At 38.4% G+C, this 14,858-nt stretch overlaps 1 protein-coding gene across 3 annotated transcripts in view; it reads right to left on the reverse strand.

The window, feature by feature from the left end:
• Positions 1-2,125: 2,125 nt before the first annotated feature.
• LOC107685073 (Fanconi anemia group J protein homolog) overlaps positions 2,126-14,858 on the reverse strand; it is a 43,632-nt gene continuing 30,899 nt past the window's right edge. For all 3 annotated transcript variants that reach the window (XM_016481534.1, XM_016481532.1, XM_016481533.1), the window contains exons 15-20: positions 11,819-11,990; positions 11,619-11,740; positions 5,156-5,268; positions 4,972-5,054; positions 4,392-4,670; positions 2,126-3,130 (exon numbers count right to left, since the gene is read on the reverse strand). In XM_016481534.1, the coding sequence (XP_016337020.1) occupies positions 2,355-3,130; positions 4,392-4,670; positions 4,972-5,054; positions 5,156-5,268; positions 11,619-11,740; positions 11,819-11,990 (1,545 nt within the window). In that variant the 3' untranslated portion in view covers positions 2,126-2,354. The remainder of the gene's footprint in view (positions 3,131-4,391; positions 4,671-4,971; positions 5,055-5,155; positions 5,269-11,618; positions 11,741-11,818; positions 11,991-14,858) is intronic.

Here is a 14,858-nt window from a genome sequence, read left to right on the forward strand (position 1 = left end):
GCTTGCTCACTTCAGACATTAGGCCTAATGTGCATTTTTCTTCTTCAAATTATAGCTGAATGGTTTGCAATGATTAATTTTAAATCTAGATTTAAATCAAGGTTTATCTAATAATTCTGTTGCACCAAACTTCAAACCTTTAAAAATAAGCAGGTTTACATTTTTAACCCATCATTTTGATCGGATTTAAGTTATATTTAAGATTGAACTTGAATCCTGTTGCACTATAACTTTAAACTCAGATTTAAATCTCAATTATGGATTAACTTTAAACTTAACCCTTAAATGCATACCTCTGGTCTTTAGCGACCCGGGACATCATTCTCTACCCTCTCCCTCCTTCATTTTTTTTAAGTTAGACATCAACTTTCTATGTATTCCTCAATCTATTAATTATAAACAATATAACAAGAAAAAAATAGTAAAATATAAAAGAATGCCAGTTTTCAGATTAATTTTTTGTTAAAAGTGTATAGGGTCGCTAGAGACCCGAGGTATGTAAATGTATAAGTATTTTTTCCTGAGCAACTATATTTACATATCTGATGACTCCATATGTGCAATGCATCTTTTTTCCTCAAGGTGACACTGTTTGATATTACTATACGCAATGAAATATAAATATTACTGTCATTTGACACTGGATGTGGTGAATAAGCTGCCAGTGATCAAAATATTGATGAATATTGATGAGATCGCGAATATGACGCAGATGCTGAATGTACTGTGGAAATGGGCTCTGACGATGACAGCGATGGTAAAATCATCTGCTCAAATTGAACTTAAATTTTAAGTTTCAAAAGGTAATGAAATATGCTTCATTTTATTCTTCTGTAATTGTTCTTAAAATATCAAGAGAGTTTTTTGCTATTGCAGCAGTTAAATAACAGCAGCGGTCACAGTGATGATGAGGTGAGCACCAGTGAAGTGATCGCGGCCGTGCATCTCGTTTCTCATGCCCGCTCCGTGTGTCTGCTGGGCGACGATCAAACGGACAGGGCAACGCTTTTCACAAGTGGAGATCGCTACTAGACGAATCATGTCATTTGTTATTTTTATTATCTCTGTTCTCTTTTGTCGTAAGTTATGCTATTACTCCAGTAAGTTATACTAGCCTATCCAGCGCTCCCTGAACGCAGTCTCTGGTTTATTGCCAGTCAACGAGTCGAGTCTCGAGTCATGTGACTCGAGTCCACACCCCTGGTCATCCGTATTCAAATACTAAGATGCCTTTTTCTAGCTCTCTTAATAGACATAGTAATAGACATTCTTGTCTAATTGGTTACTGCCAAATATTCAAAATTAATGTTTTTAAAATAAATAAACAAATAAAAACATTTTTGTATTCATGGACACAAAAAGAGAGAAAAGTAAGGAAATTCTGTTAGATGTTTCTAGAAAACAAGAGTGCTCAAAACTTCCAAGTATAAAGACCTGAACATGCCTTAAAATTACAAATAAAAAATAAAATAAACGATTTAACTTATTAAACAGAATAATTAAAATTTTACTACTACTACTACTACTAACAATAACAGGTTTTCTTTGATGTTCAAAGTCGTGGAAACAAAAGGAAAGAGGAAGTAACAAAATACTGTTAAATATAGACAAAAATAGTAAATACAGAAGCCCTGAACACGCATCAAAAGACCAAAAATAAAACAATACTACTATTAACATTTTAATTAAACACTATTTAATTAACTAATAAAAATAAACAATAAATTATACTTTTTTATAATACTACTACTACTAATAGCTGTTACTACATTCAATAATTAAAATTTTAATTACCATTTTATTAAAAATACTTTACTATAGAATTAGCCTGGTTCGATGCGTTATTTGTGTTTATGTAACATAATCCTTCACATGTTGTCTTTTCTTAGAGCTTTTAGTGAGAGACCGAAAGAAGCAGTTTCCTGTGCCTGTTTACAGACCCGCCTGCCCTTGGCGCCCCGGCCCCCAGCACTACCCAGCTACCCCCCATTTACATTCAGAGTTCACACAAATAAAACTTTACTGGGCTGTAATTTGAGTAAAAACTCAGAACCGCTCAGCTGAGAGAAATCAGCCATGTAATCCCCTGCTCGCACCTCCTTCCAGTTTTTAGCCACCACTCATTAAAATCAATCAAGAAATCATGTCACAGAGAGGAGCATGTGCTTGTCACTTATTTTAATAATTCTTATAAAAGATACACATATACTTGGGAGCATATTAAAGACAGAACAGTGGCCATTTGTTTGGTTTTGGGGATAGGATATAATGTTCATTATTACACCAAATAAGACAAAATAGACTTGCATACATTCACTCTTTTCTTTCTTCATCACAGACAAAGCTAAACATCATCAGTCATCAATTGTAATGATGCACGGTTGGCTGGTTGAAGGTATGTGTTTAAAATAGTTGGTGAGTTTACCTGATGTTGCTGATGTGCTGGGCCTTTTCTGCCTACATCTGGAGAGCCTACGTAACCGACTACTGCTGGTGCCATTTTGTGAGCCAGGCACATTTTCAAAATCTGTACCACGGTTTAAATCTCTCTGCTCTGTACTACCCTGTAACAATGTGTTGTCTGGGACAGCGCTGCTCACAAGGTCTTCAGACAATGTCCTCTTGCCCTGCTCTGAACCAAACAAATCCTCCAAAAGAACACTGGCTGTGCTATTAGCGAGAGGATGGCTGACTTCTGGAGGAGATTTCTTCATCTCAGTAGTCTCTTCCTTCTCCTTCTCCTCCTCCTCATCTCCTTCAAACAGCTCAGGGCTGTAGAAGATACTTTGTTCATCCTCAGTATCTTCATGGTCCATTCCGCTGGTGTTCTGCTTTGAAGTAGAGGTAGGGATCACAAAGAGCTGCTCAAGTTGAGGTTCAACTGAACTGTCATTTAGGTAAGAAGCACCATTTATTTGGTGCTTTGGTGCCACAGGAAGCACAGAAATAACTTCCTTCTGAACTTGCTTCTTGTTAACCAAATTCACATCCGGCTCAGATTGAAAAATAGGAGTCTTGAAATGGCTACTGACTGGAGTGGAGGTGAAGAGTTGGCTTGTAGCCCATGGCGTTCTTTGGACATTACATTCTCTGCTTGGTTCAGATGGATGCTGTATATTCTTTTGGTCACCTGTTCAAACAGACAGACACAAAGACATCTGAGTGACAATTATACAAAACTCTTGGGTGTGTATACCAGCTCAAACGTACGCCTCAAAGCAGAATCTTTGATTAAAACAATACGGTCAGCATTGTCCTTCAGACAAAACACGTTTGAGGTTTAGCTTTGATTAAGTGGTGGAGCACAGGGTCTCTATGATAACTATGTATGGGCTTTAGGTTTGGGTCTTCAATATGGTTTATATGTCTGAATGAGCGGAGTCCCTGATTTGTTCTCAAGTGTGCGCAAATACTCACGCTCAATCTACCACAAACAAAGGTCAAAGGGATTTCATTAAAAGCAACAGTCAGACATCTGCTCATCCCAATGCTGTTCAGTCATTCGGGGGCCACACAGTCTGACAGGGGCAATGAGGAGTGAAGAGTGTGTACAGCACACATGGATACATGTACATGCCACATAAACGCATAGCTGACCCAAAAATACATTTTGTCATCCTTTACTCAGTCACCCTCACATTGTTTTAAATACATTTGACTTTCTTTTTTTGTGGAAAACTAAAGGAGAAATGTTGAAGAATGTATCGGCCACTAGTTTACACAGATTACCATTCAAAGTTTACTCTTATCCTCCCCAAGGCTGCATATATTTAATGACAAAACTGATCAGCCATTACTCGAATTTTCAATGTCACATTTTAATTTGGTGTGCAAGAAACATTTCTTATTATTAGCAATGTTGCAAACAGTTGTGCAGCTTATTATATTTGTGGAAACAACATTTTTTTTTCAAGATTTTCAGGATTCTTTGAAGAATATAAATTTCAAAAGATGTATATAGCATATATATTTTAACATTACAAATGTATTTACTTTCACTTTTGATTAATTTAATGAATCCTTGCTAAACACAAGTATCAATGTCTTAAAAAATCTTAAAGACTCCAAGCTTTTGAATGGTAATGTTTGAGTTGTCAAGCTCCAAGATGAAAAAAAAATAAAAATAAATAAATAACAGGTAAGTAAATGATTTTTCATTTTCTTGGGTGAACTTTTCCTTTAAATGACATGAAGAGCACGAAATAAATAATCCAAAAAGGTCTCATTATAAAAGACAGAAATAAAAGAATAGCATGGAAGTTACATTAATGGATTGACGCAGGAAACCATTGGCCCAACAATTATTCATCATCACCAAATGACTTCCTTCAGGACACTAATGAGAATGTTAAACAAATACAATTATTATTTTGTTTCCACAAGCCATATACCTGATTCAGAAGACCTGCTCTCAGAGTTGGCTGCCTGCACCTCGGTGTATAGGTTTGGCTGCGCAAGCTGAGAGTCAAATGGCTTGTGGGGGGTGATTATCTCAGGAGAGGGTGAGATAGCAATGGAGGGGCTGGGGTATTGAGGGGCAGCCTGAGATTGTGTCTCTTCGAAGGTCTCTACTGCCCCCTGCTGGCATTGAGAAAAGGACTCCAGGGACTGCATGGCGCCAGTGAAGGTGTCATGGTGCCTCACTAGCTGACGCACCCACTTTGACAGGCCTGAGAGAAGAGGACAGCAGCATTTGACAAACATTTAACCACTTTACTTGACCACTATTTTCATAACACTCTACCACAATACTGTCCATAAGTGTAGATTTTCAAGTAATGAATGTTTTCAACCTATCACTGTTACATGTAAAAGAGCAAGACCTTATGTACACATTATCTGGCCGCAGCCCACAGTCTAACATTTCAAAACAGGTCATTATCTCCATCTAGTGATAAAGAAATGGAACTACAGCTGGGTGAAAATGGGACAATCGTTTTTAGCACTTTTAGACCATTTGTCATTTTTTACCTGTGATATATTTGTTCGGGTTTGTCCTAAACCGGTCATCTACCAGTATAAGTGCCCCCCAGTCATTTCGATGTCGTATACACCTATAAGGAAAACAAACATACTGTATTGTTATACCAAATTGGTCTTAAATATCAAGTCATTGCATAAATATCAACTCTTGTGAAATTCATGTGGCTCTCACCTTCCGAGTGCCTGGTTTAGTGCCCGATATGCTTGAATCTCGTACCAGCGGCTACCAGGCAGAAGCCCTCGTGACTTGGCATGCTTGTCATTGTATTTCATCTTCAGTTCGACCTGCAATGCAAAAGAAACAATGACTTGGACCAAAATGTCCCCTATAAAAACATTAAACATAGAATTTCAGGTCAGGGTATAATAAAAATACTCTCAACACCTTTTAGAAAATGATTTTTTTTTGAATGTGTGATTACTGGATGAGCATAAGCATAGACTACCGTTTAAAAGGCTGGGGTCAGTACGATTTTTTGGTAACATTTTATTTTAAGGACCAATTCTCACTCTTAACTAGTTTCTTATTAGCATTCATATTGGCTGTTTATTAGTACTTATTAGGCACATAATAATACCTTATTCTGCATGACCATATTCTAGATCCCTTAACCCGACCCCACACCTAAACATAAAAACTACCTTACTAATTATTAATAAGCAGCAAATTAGGAGTTTATTAAGGGAAAACTCTTAGTTAATAAATAGTGAATATGTGTTCCCTATTCTAAAGTGTTATAGATTTTTATTAATTACTACTTTTATTCAGCAAGGGTACATTAAATTAATTTGAAAAAAGTGACATTAAAAACGTACAATTATAATTAATTACAAAATATTTGTATTTTAAATAATTGCTGTTTAATCAACTTTCTATTTATGAAAGAATCCTGAAAAAAAGTATAACTGTTTCTGCAAAAATATTAAGCAGCACAACTTTCTTCAACATTGATAATAATACATGTTTCTTGAGCACCAATTCAGCATATTAGAATGATTTCTGAAGGATCAAGTGACACAAAGGAGACTGGAGTAATGTCTGCTGAAAATTCAGCTTTGCCATCCCTGGAATAAATTACATATCAAAATATATAAAAATTAAAAATATTGATTTTTACTGCATTTTTTATCAAATAAATGCAGCTTTGGTGCGCATAAGAGAATCCTTTTAAAAACATAAAATCTTACGGACTCAAACCTTTTAATGGTAGTCTAAGCATAGAAATTTCCCTGACTTTTCTTTTTCTATTCTATTCATTTATAGGCCTGGAAAACACCATTTTAAACTTCCTTAGTTTATATTTGCAGGGACCATGGAAACTCTGTGGAACTTCTGATGAACAGATTCCAAGCCTGAGCAAAATAAACAAACAGTATATCATTGGTTAAGCAGTGTGTAGTGGTACATTTACAGGTCTTGTAACTGGAAGGTTGCTGGCTTAGGCAATTCAAGAGCCAATCCTGAGGCATTCTGCTTAACTTAGCCTTTTGTGTTACACAGAAGAAAATAAGTCTTATAAGTTTAAAATGACAATAAACTGACAGAATTTTGTTCTTGTACAAATAAAGATTATTTTCTAAACTCAGTAGACAGTATACATCTTCACTAACTTTACATTTATCAGAAGACCCCACAGGCCACACCTGGGAGTGGGGCAGCTGCACCACCATCGTGCCGCTCATATAGAACTAATTAGATTAACACTTGCAGGAGGTAGGACTAGTGAGCGGCGATCTGCAGAGGGCAAAGCTCCTCTGAAGATGACACCCTAGGCCTGAAGTGCTTTCATACTTGCCTGCCCACACCCGCTGATCCATTGCAAAGAGGCGGAAGAAAGAGGCCACCAGACAATAGGCATCTGCTTTGCCATAAAAATGCCAGGGAGGCATCCATCAATTTTCACCTATTGCCCTCACAGTTTTAACGCTAACCTTTATGAATTGACAAGTGAAAAGTTCAAATCCTGTCGGATGGGACAGGACGACAAAAGCCTTAACTATTTGTGACAGGTACTGTGTTTTCAGATGCCACAACCTGTACGAGGGCATGACCGTTGCAGGTAAGGCTTGTCTCTTGTACACATCAGCTCTGCGTCATCCGCGATGTTCTCACACTTAATCAGGAATATTTAGAAACCCATGGACACGTTGACATACACATGGGGCCGAATTTATGAGCAAACACTTAAGCATGACTGAATCCGCCATCTGATGCACAATCTCATTCTCTAACCCAGTGGAAGGGTTAAAAGTAGGGCTGCACGATTAATCGCATGCGATATTTAACGCGCATCTTGTCAGTAAAGACTGTTCTGTAATCAGCGGTAAATCTCCATCACATGTGTGCTTTCACATTGAGCAGCATTAACTACACAGAGCCGTTGTTCACTGACGAGTTGCGCAAAACCACGTTCATATTCGCGCGATTTTTTGCGCAGCTCATCAGTGAACAACGGCTCTGTGTAGTTAATGCTGCTCAATGTGAAAGCACGCAGGTGATGGAGATTTACCACTGATTACAGAACCGGCTTTCTGACAAGATGCGCGTTAAATATCGCATGCGATTAATCGTGCAGCCCTAGTTAAAAGCATCTGGATAGAGATCCTGTTGTCAACTAAAGGCCGCTACCCCAAGGCGGACTGTCATATAAATCCAATCAGAGTCTATTACACTATCAAGGCCCTTCACCTCCCGGTATCACGTCAACACTCAATCTGACATGACAGCTTGCATATGTGAAAAAGCCAGTTCCCGCTGCTAGCCAAATCTCCTCAATGTGCAAGAAACCGCAAGCTGGAAGGGATTACATAAAATGTCAGGAGAGAGCCCACTCTCGCATCAGCTTCAACCTCTTTACCTGTTCATCCTTAAAAACAGACATTTGACCAAGAGGCATGCATTGCAGCAGAGCGGAACACTGCAGCCGTCGTGCCCGTCACCGAGATCTCGTAGCCTGCTGTCTGTCTGTGTTAGGAAACAGCAGAGCGGGTCATACTAAGAGTCCTCGGCTCCGCAATTAAAAGGAAAATCAAAGAGAAACGAGACACAACATTCCACACAAACCTTTACAATTTAACACACTTTCCATCGTCTCACACAAGCTGTTCATTAGGCACCGAGACACGGCATCAGCTGGAATAGCCCTTTTACTGCCTTTTAAATCTGAGATTATTTTTCTTAGCGAAACAAAACATGTTCCTTCCAGTTTTTGTGTGCACCATCGGCTTACAATGTTACAAGTTCACCTTTGATCTTGCTCCCAATAACGGACTAATAAAAGCGATACTCTCGTTTTAGAGGCACTTTAATAGCTTTTCTGTCTATCTGGAAAGACTGTGCAGGCATCCACACAACAGGACCTCTACTACTCTGACTAGACAGTAGAAAGTTAAATCACAAGTGTACCATTCTGAAAGTTTGAAACACAATAATGAAATAAAATCTATATTTTTACATTTTCTGAAAAAAACTGGGTGGCTCCCTGTGAGTGCCGATGCAAACATTAATGTGCTTGTTAGACTGGCTTTGTATAGAGTAACCATTGCACTCTGACAGTAAATAGTGTCAGTGTCCGCTCTTTAATTTGCATTAGGGTCATATCCTGGATATCCCCAGGGGTCATCTCCACCCCCCATTCACTCAACCAAAGGAGAGGCAACATCTTGCATCAAAAGCTCGCATGCAGGCCATCAGTGATATAAACATTGTTGTGTGGTTAATTGCTAATTGTTGAGTGAACTGTTGTTTCCTAGTATGAACAATGAAGAGATGGACTTATAAAAACGCTTGCATAAAACAGTTTGCTCTCGTTTTAAACAATGGATTTCCATGACCTTGCCAGTCATTTGTGATTACAAAATAAAGATTTAAAAAATAATAATTAGAAAACGGAATAATTTTTCATTCTGTAAACTGAAGTTACCAATTCCAGTTTGGCTCAAAAGAACGTTTAATGACAAATTGAAAATTGTTTAATTTAACAGAAAAAAAAACACACTACTACTCAATTTTGGGTTCAGGATTTTTTAAAAATAATTTAAAGGGGTCAGATGATGCGATTTAAATTTTTCCTTTCTCTTTGGAGTGTTACAAGCTCTTGGTGCATAAAGAAGATCTGTAAAGTTGCAAAGACTAAAGTCTCAAATCCAAAGAGATATATCAACTTGGATGTATTTGGATGTATATATGCTGTGGATTGCCGGATCTGGCGCCGGGCTGGACAAAAGTGAAGCGAACGCGGAGAAAGAGAGAGTGACAGTTCGCGAGAGAGGCCAAGTGTGTCCGAGAGAGAGAGCGAGATGCACGAGAGAGACCGGAAATGTGCGCGAGAGGGACAGACAGTGCGTGAGAGAGACCGAGTGCGTCCGAGAGAGAGCGAGAGAATACAGACAGGGTTTTATGTTTACGCGGCGCGATGCAACGCAACGCGTAAAAAGACAGTATAAGTCATTATAATCAGTAATTATGTCCCCACTGGATGCAACAAATGCCTCGTTTGTAATGGGTTTTAATGTTTTTGTCTCGTCGCTCCGGCCGGACACGGCATCAACAGTATGGTGAGGGGCGTAACATTTCCGTCTCATGCTTGAGGCATTCGGCCAATCACAACGCATTGGATAGCTGGCCAATCACAGCACACCTCGCTTTTTCAGACCGATGAGCTTTGTAAAAATCGACGCGTTTCAGAAAGGCGGGGCATACAGGAGAAACAATAATGTACAATATGTGGAAAATCATGTGTTTTTTTAACTTTAAACCGCATAAACACATTTCATTACACCAAATACACAAAATAATGTTCTTTTTAGCAGCATCATATGACCCCTTTAATATTTGATCGGTTACTTCCACTCAATTAATTTTATTCAGGAAGCATTTAACAGACCAAAAGTGACGGCAAATAATTTTATATCGTTACAAAAACAGACTGAAGCACTGACACTGAAGACTGGAGTAACGGCTGCGGAAAAATTAAGCTTTGCCAACACAGGAATAAATTACATTGTAAAATAGATAGAAACAGAAAACAGTTATTTTTAAATTCTAATAATATTTCACATTACAGTTTTTATTGTATATTTAAACAAATAAATGCAGCCTTAAGCATAAGAGACTTCTTTCAGAAAAATTAAACAATGGAAGTATATATTCACAATAGACATTTCAACAACATTTGACTTTTTCAGATCTGGAAATTATCACTATGGGAATCCTGAAATAAGTACAGAAATTGAAAAAGATGCATTGAAGAAGATGATTTGCAGATAGACTTATTCCCCACCTGAAAAATCATTCTCATTTGTCAGTACCAACAGTCTTGTGGGCAGCGCGTCGACATATAGTGCTGTTGCACTTCAGGCATCCCGAGTTCGAGTCCCGGCTTGCAGACCTTTCCCGTTCCCATCCCCCTTCTCTCTCCCACCTCGTTTCCGGTCTGAAATACTGTCCTATCCTAATAAAGGCAAAAATGCCAAAAATAAATCTTTAAAAAAAATTCTCATTTCACAAGTAGCAACGGCTCCAGCAACTCTTAATCTGTTTGGGATAAGAAAGAATACGCCAAAACTCCACCATCCTTCATCTTTTAACCTACACTAGGCAAACGAGACAAAGCATCATCTGTGTAGATGGGGGAAGGTATTGAGGGGAAATCGAGGGCAGCAAACAAACACATTTGAGTGCTGTTAACCACTTCATGTGGCATTTGAAACAAGGAGGAGCATTACGGTTGGCCAGGTGCACTAGAAAACCCCTGCCTCCTTGCTCTTCACCCTCTCTGGCACACCAACTCATCGCTTGTCCACAACAAGCCACATGATTAAAACCTACCTCAGAACCCTCCAAAACTCATACAAAATGGCAAACTCAATCGGCCTCCACTGAAGCAGAAGTGAAAAAAAAATCAAAGGCCTTCCCCAGAGGTAAGGGTACAACCACGCCAACAGCTTCCGCTAAGGTGAAGGGCTCGGAAGTGTCAATCATCTGTACATATCCCCACGGTGACAGACCCAGTTAGGAGAGCTTCAACATACTCTGACAGCAAGGTAGACAGAGGGGGAAGTTTAAAGGTCAGGCCTATCTGCTAAGGACAGTCAAAACACAGCAAAATCACTATTGAATTCATTTACGGATCACAATAAGGTTGGGAACTGATGTTCTGCCAACAAAGTAACTTTTTAAAGACATGAACATATGAGAAGACAAATGATACTTCAGGATTGAAATGAGGATGAAGAAAAGTGAAAAAGTTTTCAATCAGTTTATAAAAAGATTACGAGAATCTAGCGAAGTTACTCTAATGGGAATCTCTACCATCAGTTCACAGCTCACGAAGCCACTTAGATGGTGTTGAATCATCTTGAACCACAAAAATCACATCCAGTTGACTAGAACAACTACTAAAGCAATACACTTTTCAAGGTCAGGCATTATAGTGACATTATTAAAATTATGGGATTGGAATAATGTAAATAAGATGCCATGTTATTACAGAGTTCTATTAATTAAATCTACTATTTTTTATATATTTGAACATGGCTCATCCATGAGAACAATTACGAATGAGAAACTTCACAGACATGCCAAATACAGTATATGCAATTATACTAGTGATACGCTTTTTGCAGAACGTTACCTGCAAATCTTTGATATTGGGGAATGGGATACCAATAGTGACCACTGCTCTGGCATTATCATCAGTGAAGTCTAAGCCCTCGCTAACCTTCCCTCTGCAAACAGCAACCAGCAATGCTCCATCTGGGAAAATAAATCATAATCAACACACAGACAACACATTTAAACACGGCATTTGGAATGAAATGAATCAACACTGACCTCTGTTTTCACTGTTGGCTGCTGTTCCTCTGATAGCCTCGTAGTATGTCTGCAGCAACTCATCAAAATCACCCTTGCCACCACCACGTGGCTCAGTGATCACAGTTTTCCGCTCCTCAAGCTTGTCCCACAGACCTGTGTTTATCCAGCGGTCCCTCAGTTTATCTAACATCTTATAGAAAACAAAAATTGACCATAAATAAATTATTATTTGCATTGGACTCTAGGATAAAATATTAAGTCTATAATAATAATAATAATATGCAAGTTAGTTCACTGGGGCACCATAATTTTTTTTATTCAGTGGTCACTATTGGCAACACATTAGTAATTAGTGTAGAGTAATAATAGCAGTGAGCTAGAAGGGTAAACAGGGATGCTTTTAATAACAAACATAATGAAAACCAATTCTGGAATGCAAACGTCTGATGCAAAACTGCGGCATTCATGTGGCCCCCATTAAAATAAAAAACAAGACTCAGTTGAAGAGAAATGTCTGAACCCTGGGTTGCTTAGTAATTCAGTTTAATAAATACAAACCTCCCGTTTGCGCTGTAATCAATTTACTGGTTTGAGCATTTTGTTTTTGTATTTTTAACGAATAATGGAATCCGCTGCTCAGCCAGATTACATTGCACTCTAAAAGCCTGAGAATAAAACATCACAGCAAGACACAGGATGTTCCTCTTCTGTCTTCTCTCTAGTTCCCATTACTGAGAGCAGATAAACTGCTAGTTTAAACTCTGTTCATAATAAAAATAACTGTTACAGTGCTATTGTTAGTGCAAAAAAGTCAGTGACTCCCAAAGGGGGAACACTGATCTAAAAGCTCTCCCACACACTGGGAGCAACTCTGGTCTCTGCTGTATGCATTTTCCTCTTGAACAGGCATGCCTTTACAATCCAAGCGAATCTTCACTGGCTTGGAAATGTGTTAGAAGGGTCAAACAAAAGTTCTGCTTGTGATCAGCAAAAAACTTCTCATGACTACAGGAATTTGTGGCTTCATTCAGATAAACAATAACATAAGGACTGGAGGAGTGCCTCAGGGCTCAGTATTAGGATCCTTACCCTTTTGTTGTTTAGAAGACAGAAAAGCACGTCCGCACTTTACCAAGACGACACTAAATTCACCACAAGTACTGCATTATTAAATCACCTGAGGTGGCTGAGACTTCTGCACCATGAAAACAATTTTACACACTGATGTGACTGTGAAGTGAAGCAAGCACTAATTTCATCAGGTCTGTGCTTATAGGAACAAACAAGCCACTTGTCTAAAATAAAACATGACACTTGTGCTGAAGATGCAACATTAACTCATAAACGTCACTGTTTCAAAGTCTAACAGCAAACCAATTGTCCCGCATCTGCTGCAAACCAAATATGAATAAAAAGTAATTTATTAATGTGCTCTCTCAGTAGAATGCATTATACACCTTGTACTTGGAGGAAATTCAGATTTCTGAGGAAGAATTTATAACAAGAGGAAAAGGAAAAAACATGGATACATGGATGGTCTTTTTTTGATGTATACAACTGATGGGTTTGGAAGCAGTATTCGGCATCTTGAATATACCTGAGGGTCAATGCTATTAATTTGTGCTTGGTCTGAAGTGTAACCTGATGATGACCTGAGCGTAACCTGATAATAAAATGCTGGCCCTTAGAAGACAGGGACACATGCCAAGTACAAAGACTCCTTGTATAAGCTTGCTGTTTATATTCCCAGAGCTGTAATTTGTAAGGACTTATAAAAGTGGGCGAAATACAATACAGTGCCACTCCAGGAGTCCCTTGGCTCAAAGGGTAATGGTCCTAATGCTTTTATCTCACAGACACTGTGAGTAAACATCACTCTATGTCTGCTTCTATGCAGTCATTTCATTACAGGCACATTTTCCTCATCTCTCATCCTGACAGACTTGAGCCGTAGTTTAAAAAACCAAAAGATGAGCCAGTCAGCAGTAAGGTAGAAACTCAAGATTATCATCAGCTGTTCAATTCTTCAGACTCATTACAGACTTCATATTTTTCACGTTTTGAAATGAAGAATTGGGTGCTTTTTAATTTGTGCGATGGAATTTGAATTAAATTGAACACAGGATGATGAATTGAGAGTTAATACAGATGTTAAAGGAACACTCCACTATTTTTGAAAATAGGCTAATTTTCCAACTCTCCTAGAGTTAAACAGTTGAGTTTTACCATTTTCAAATCCATTCAGCCGATCTCCGGGTCTGGCGGTAGCACTTTTAGCTGCAGCTTAGCATGGATCATTGAATCTGATTAGACCATTAGCATCTCGCTCAAACATGACCAAAGAGTTTCGATATTTTTCCCATTTAAAACTTGACTCTTCTGTAGTTACATCGTGTACTAAGACCGACGGAAAATGAAAAGTTGCGATTTTCTAGGCCGATATGGCTAGGAACTATACTCTCATTCCGGCGTAATAATCAAGGAACTTTGCTGCCGTACCATGGGTGCAGCAGGCGCAATGATATTACGCAGCGCCTGAAAATAGTCCCCAGCACGCTCCCTGTGCAAGCAGGTGGTCACGTTGGTTAAGTTGGCAGAAGTTAGCCTATTTTTAGGCGCTGCGTAATATCATTGCGCCCAGGGATGGGCAGTATTTCAGATACATGCATTTAAAATACGTATTTGAAAGCCTTCGGCAAAAATCAAATGTAATTTGTATTTAAATACATTTAAGATTAGTATTTTTGCATTTTCAAAATACATAAAATACTTCGTGCCAGTCAACCTCTTTATCAGTATGAATGACTTGTTTGTCATTGAGTCAGTGCTGCTGATGCAAAGAAGGCCCTTTGTTACCAAACATCAAGTAACTAAATTAGGATACAATTATGAGACATTTTGAGTCAGAGGAAGGTTTGTGAAGAAATTTCATGCTCCCTTGTAAAAGTATTTTTTAGTATTTTTAAAATACAAAAATACAGTAGTTTATTTTGATACATGGTGTGGCTGCTGTATTTTGTAGTTTATTTTGATACACTTAAAATTAAGGTATTTGGTA

The sequence above is a fragment of the Sinocyclocheilus anshuiensis genome, unplaced genomic scaffold (assembly GCF_001515605.1).
Source record: "Sinocyclocheilus anshuiensis isolate Anshui unplaced genomic scaffold, SAMN03320099.WGS_v1.1 scaffold914, whole genome shotgun sequence".
Lineage (NCBI taxonomy): Eukaryota > Metazoa > Chordata > Actinopteri > Cypriniformes > Cyprinidae > Sinocyclocheilus > Sinocyclocheilus anshuiensis.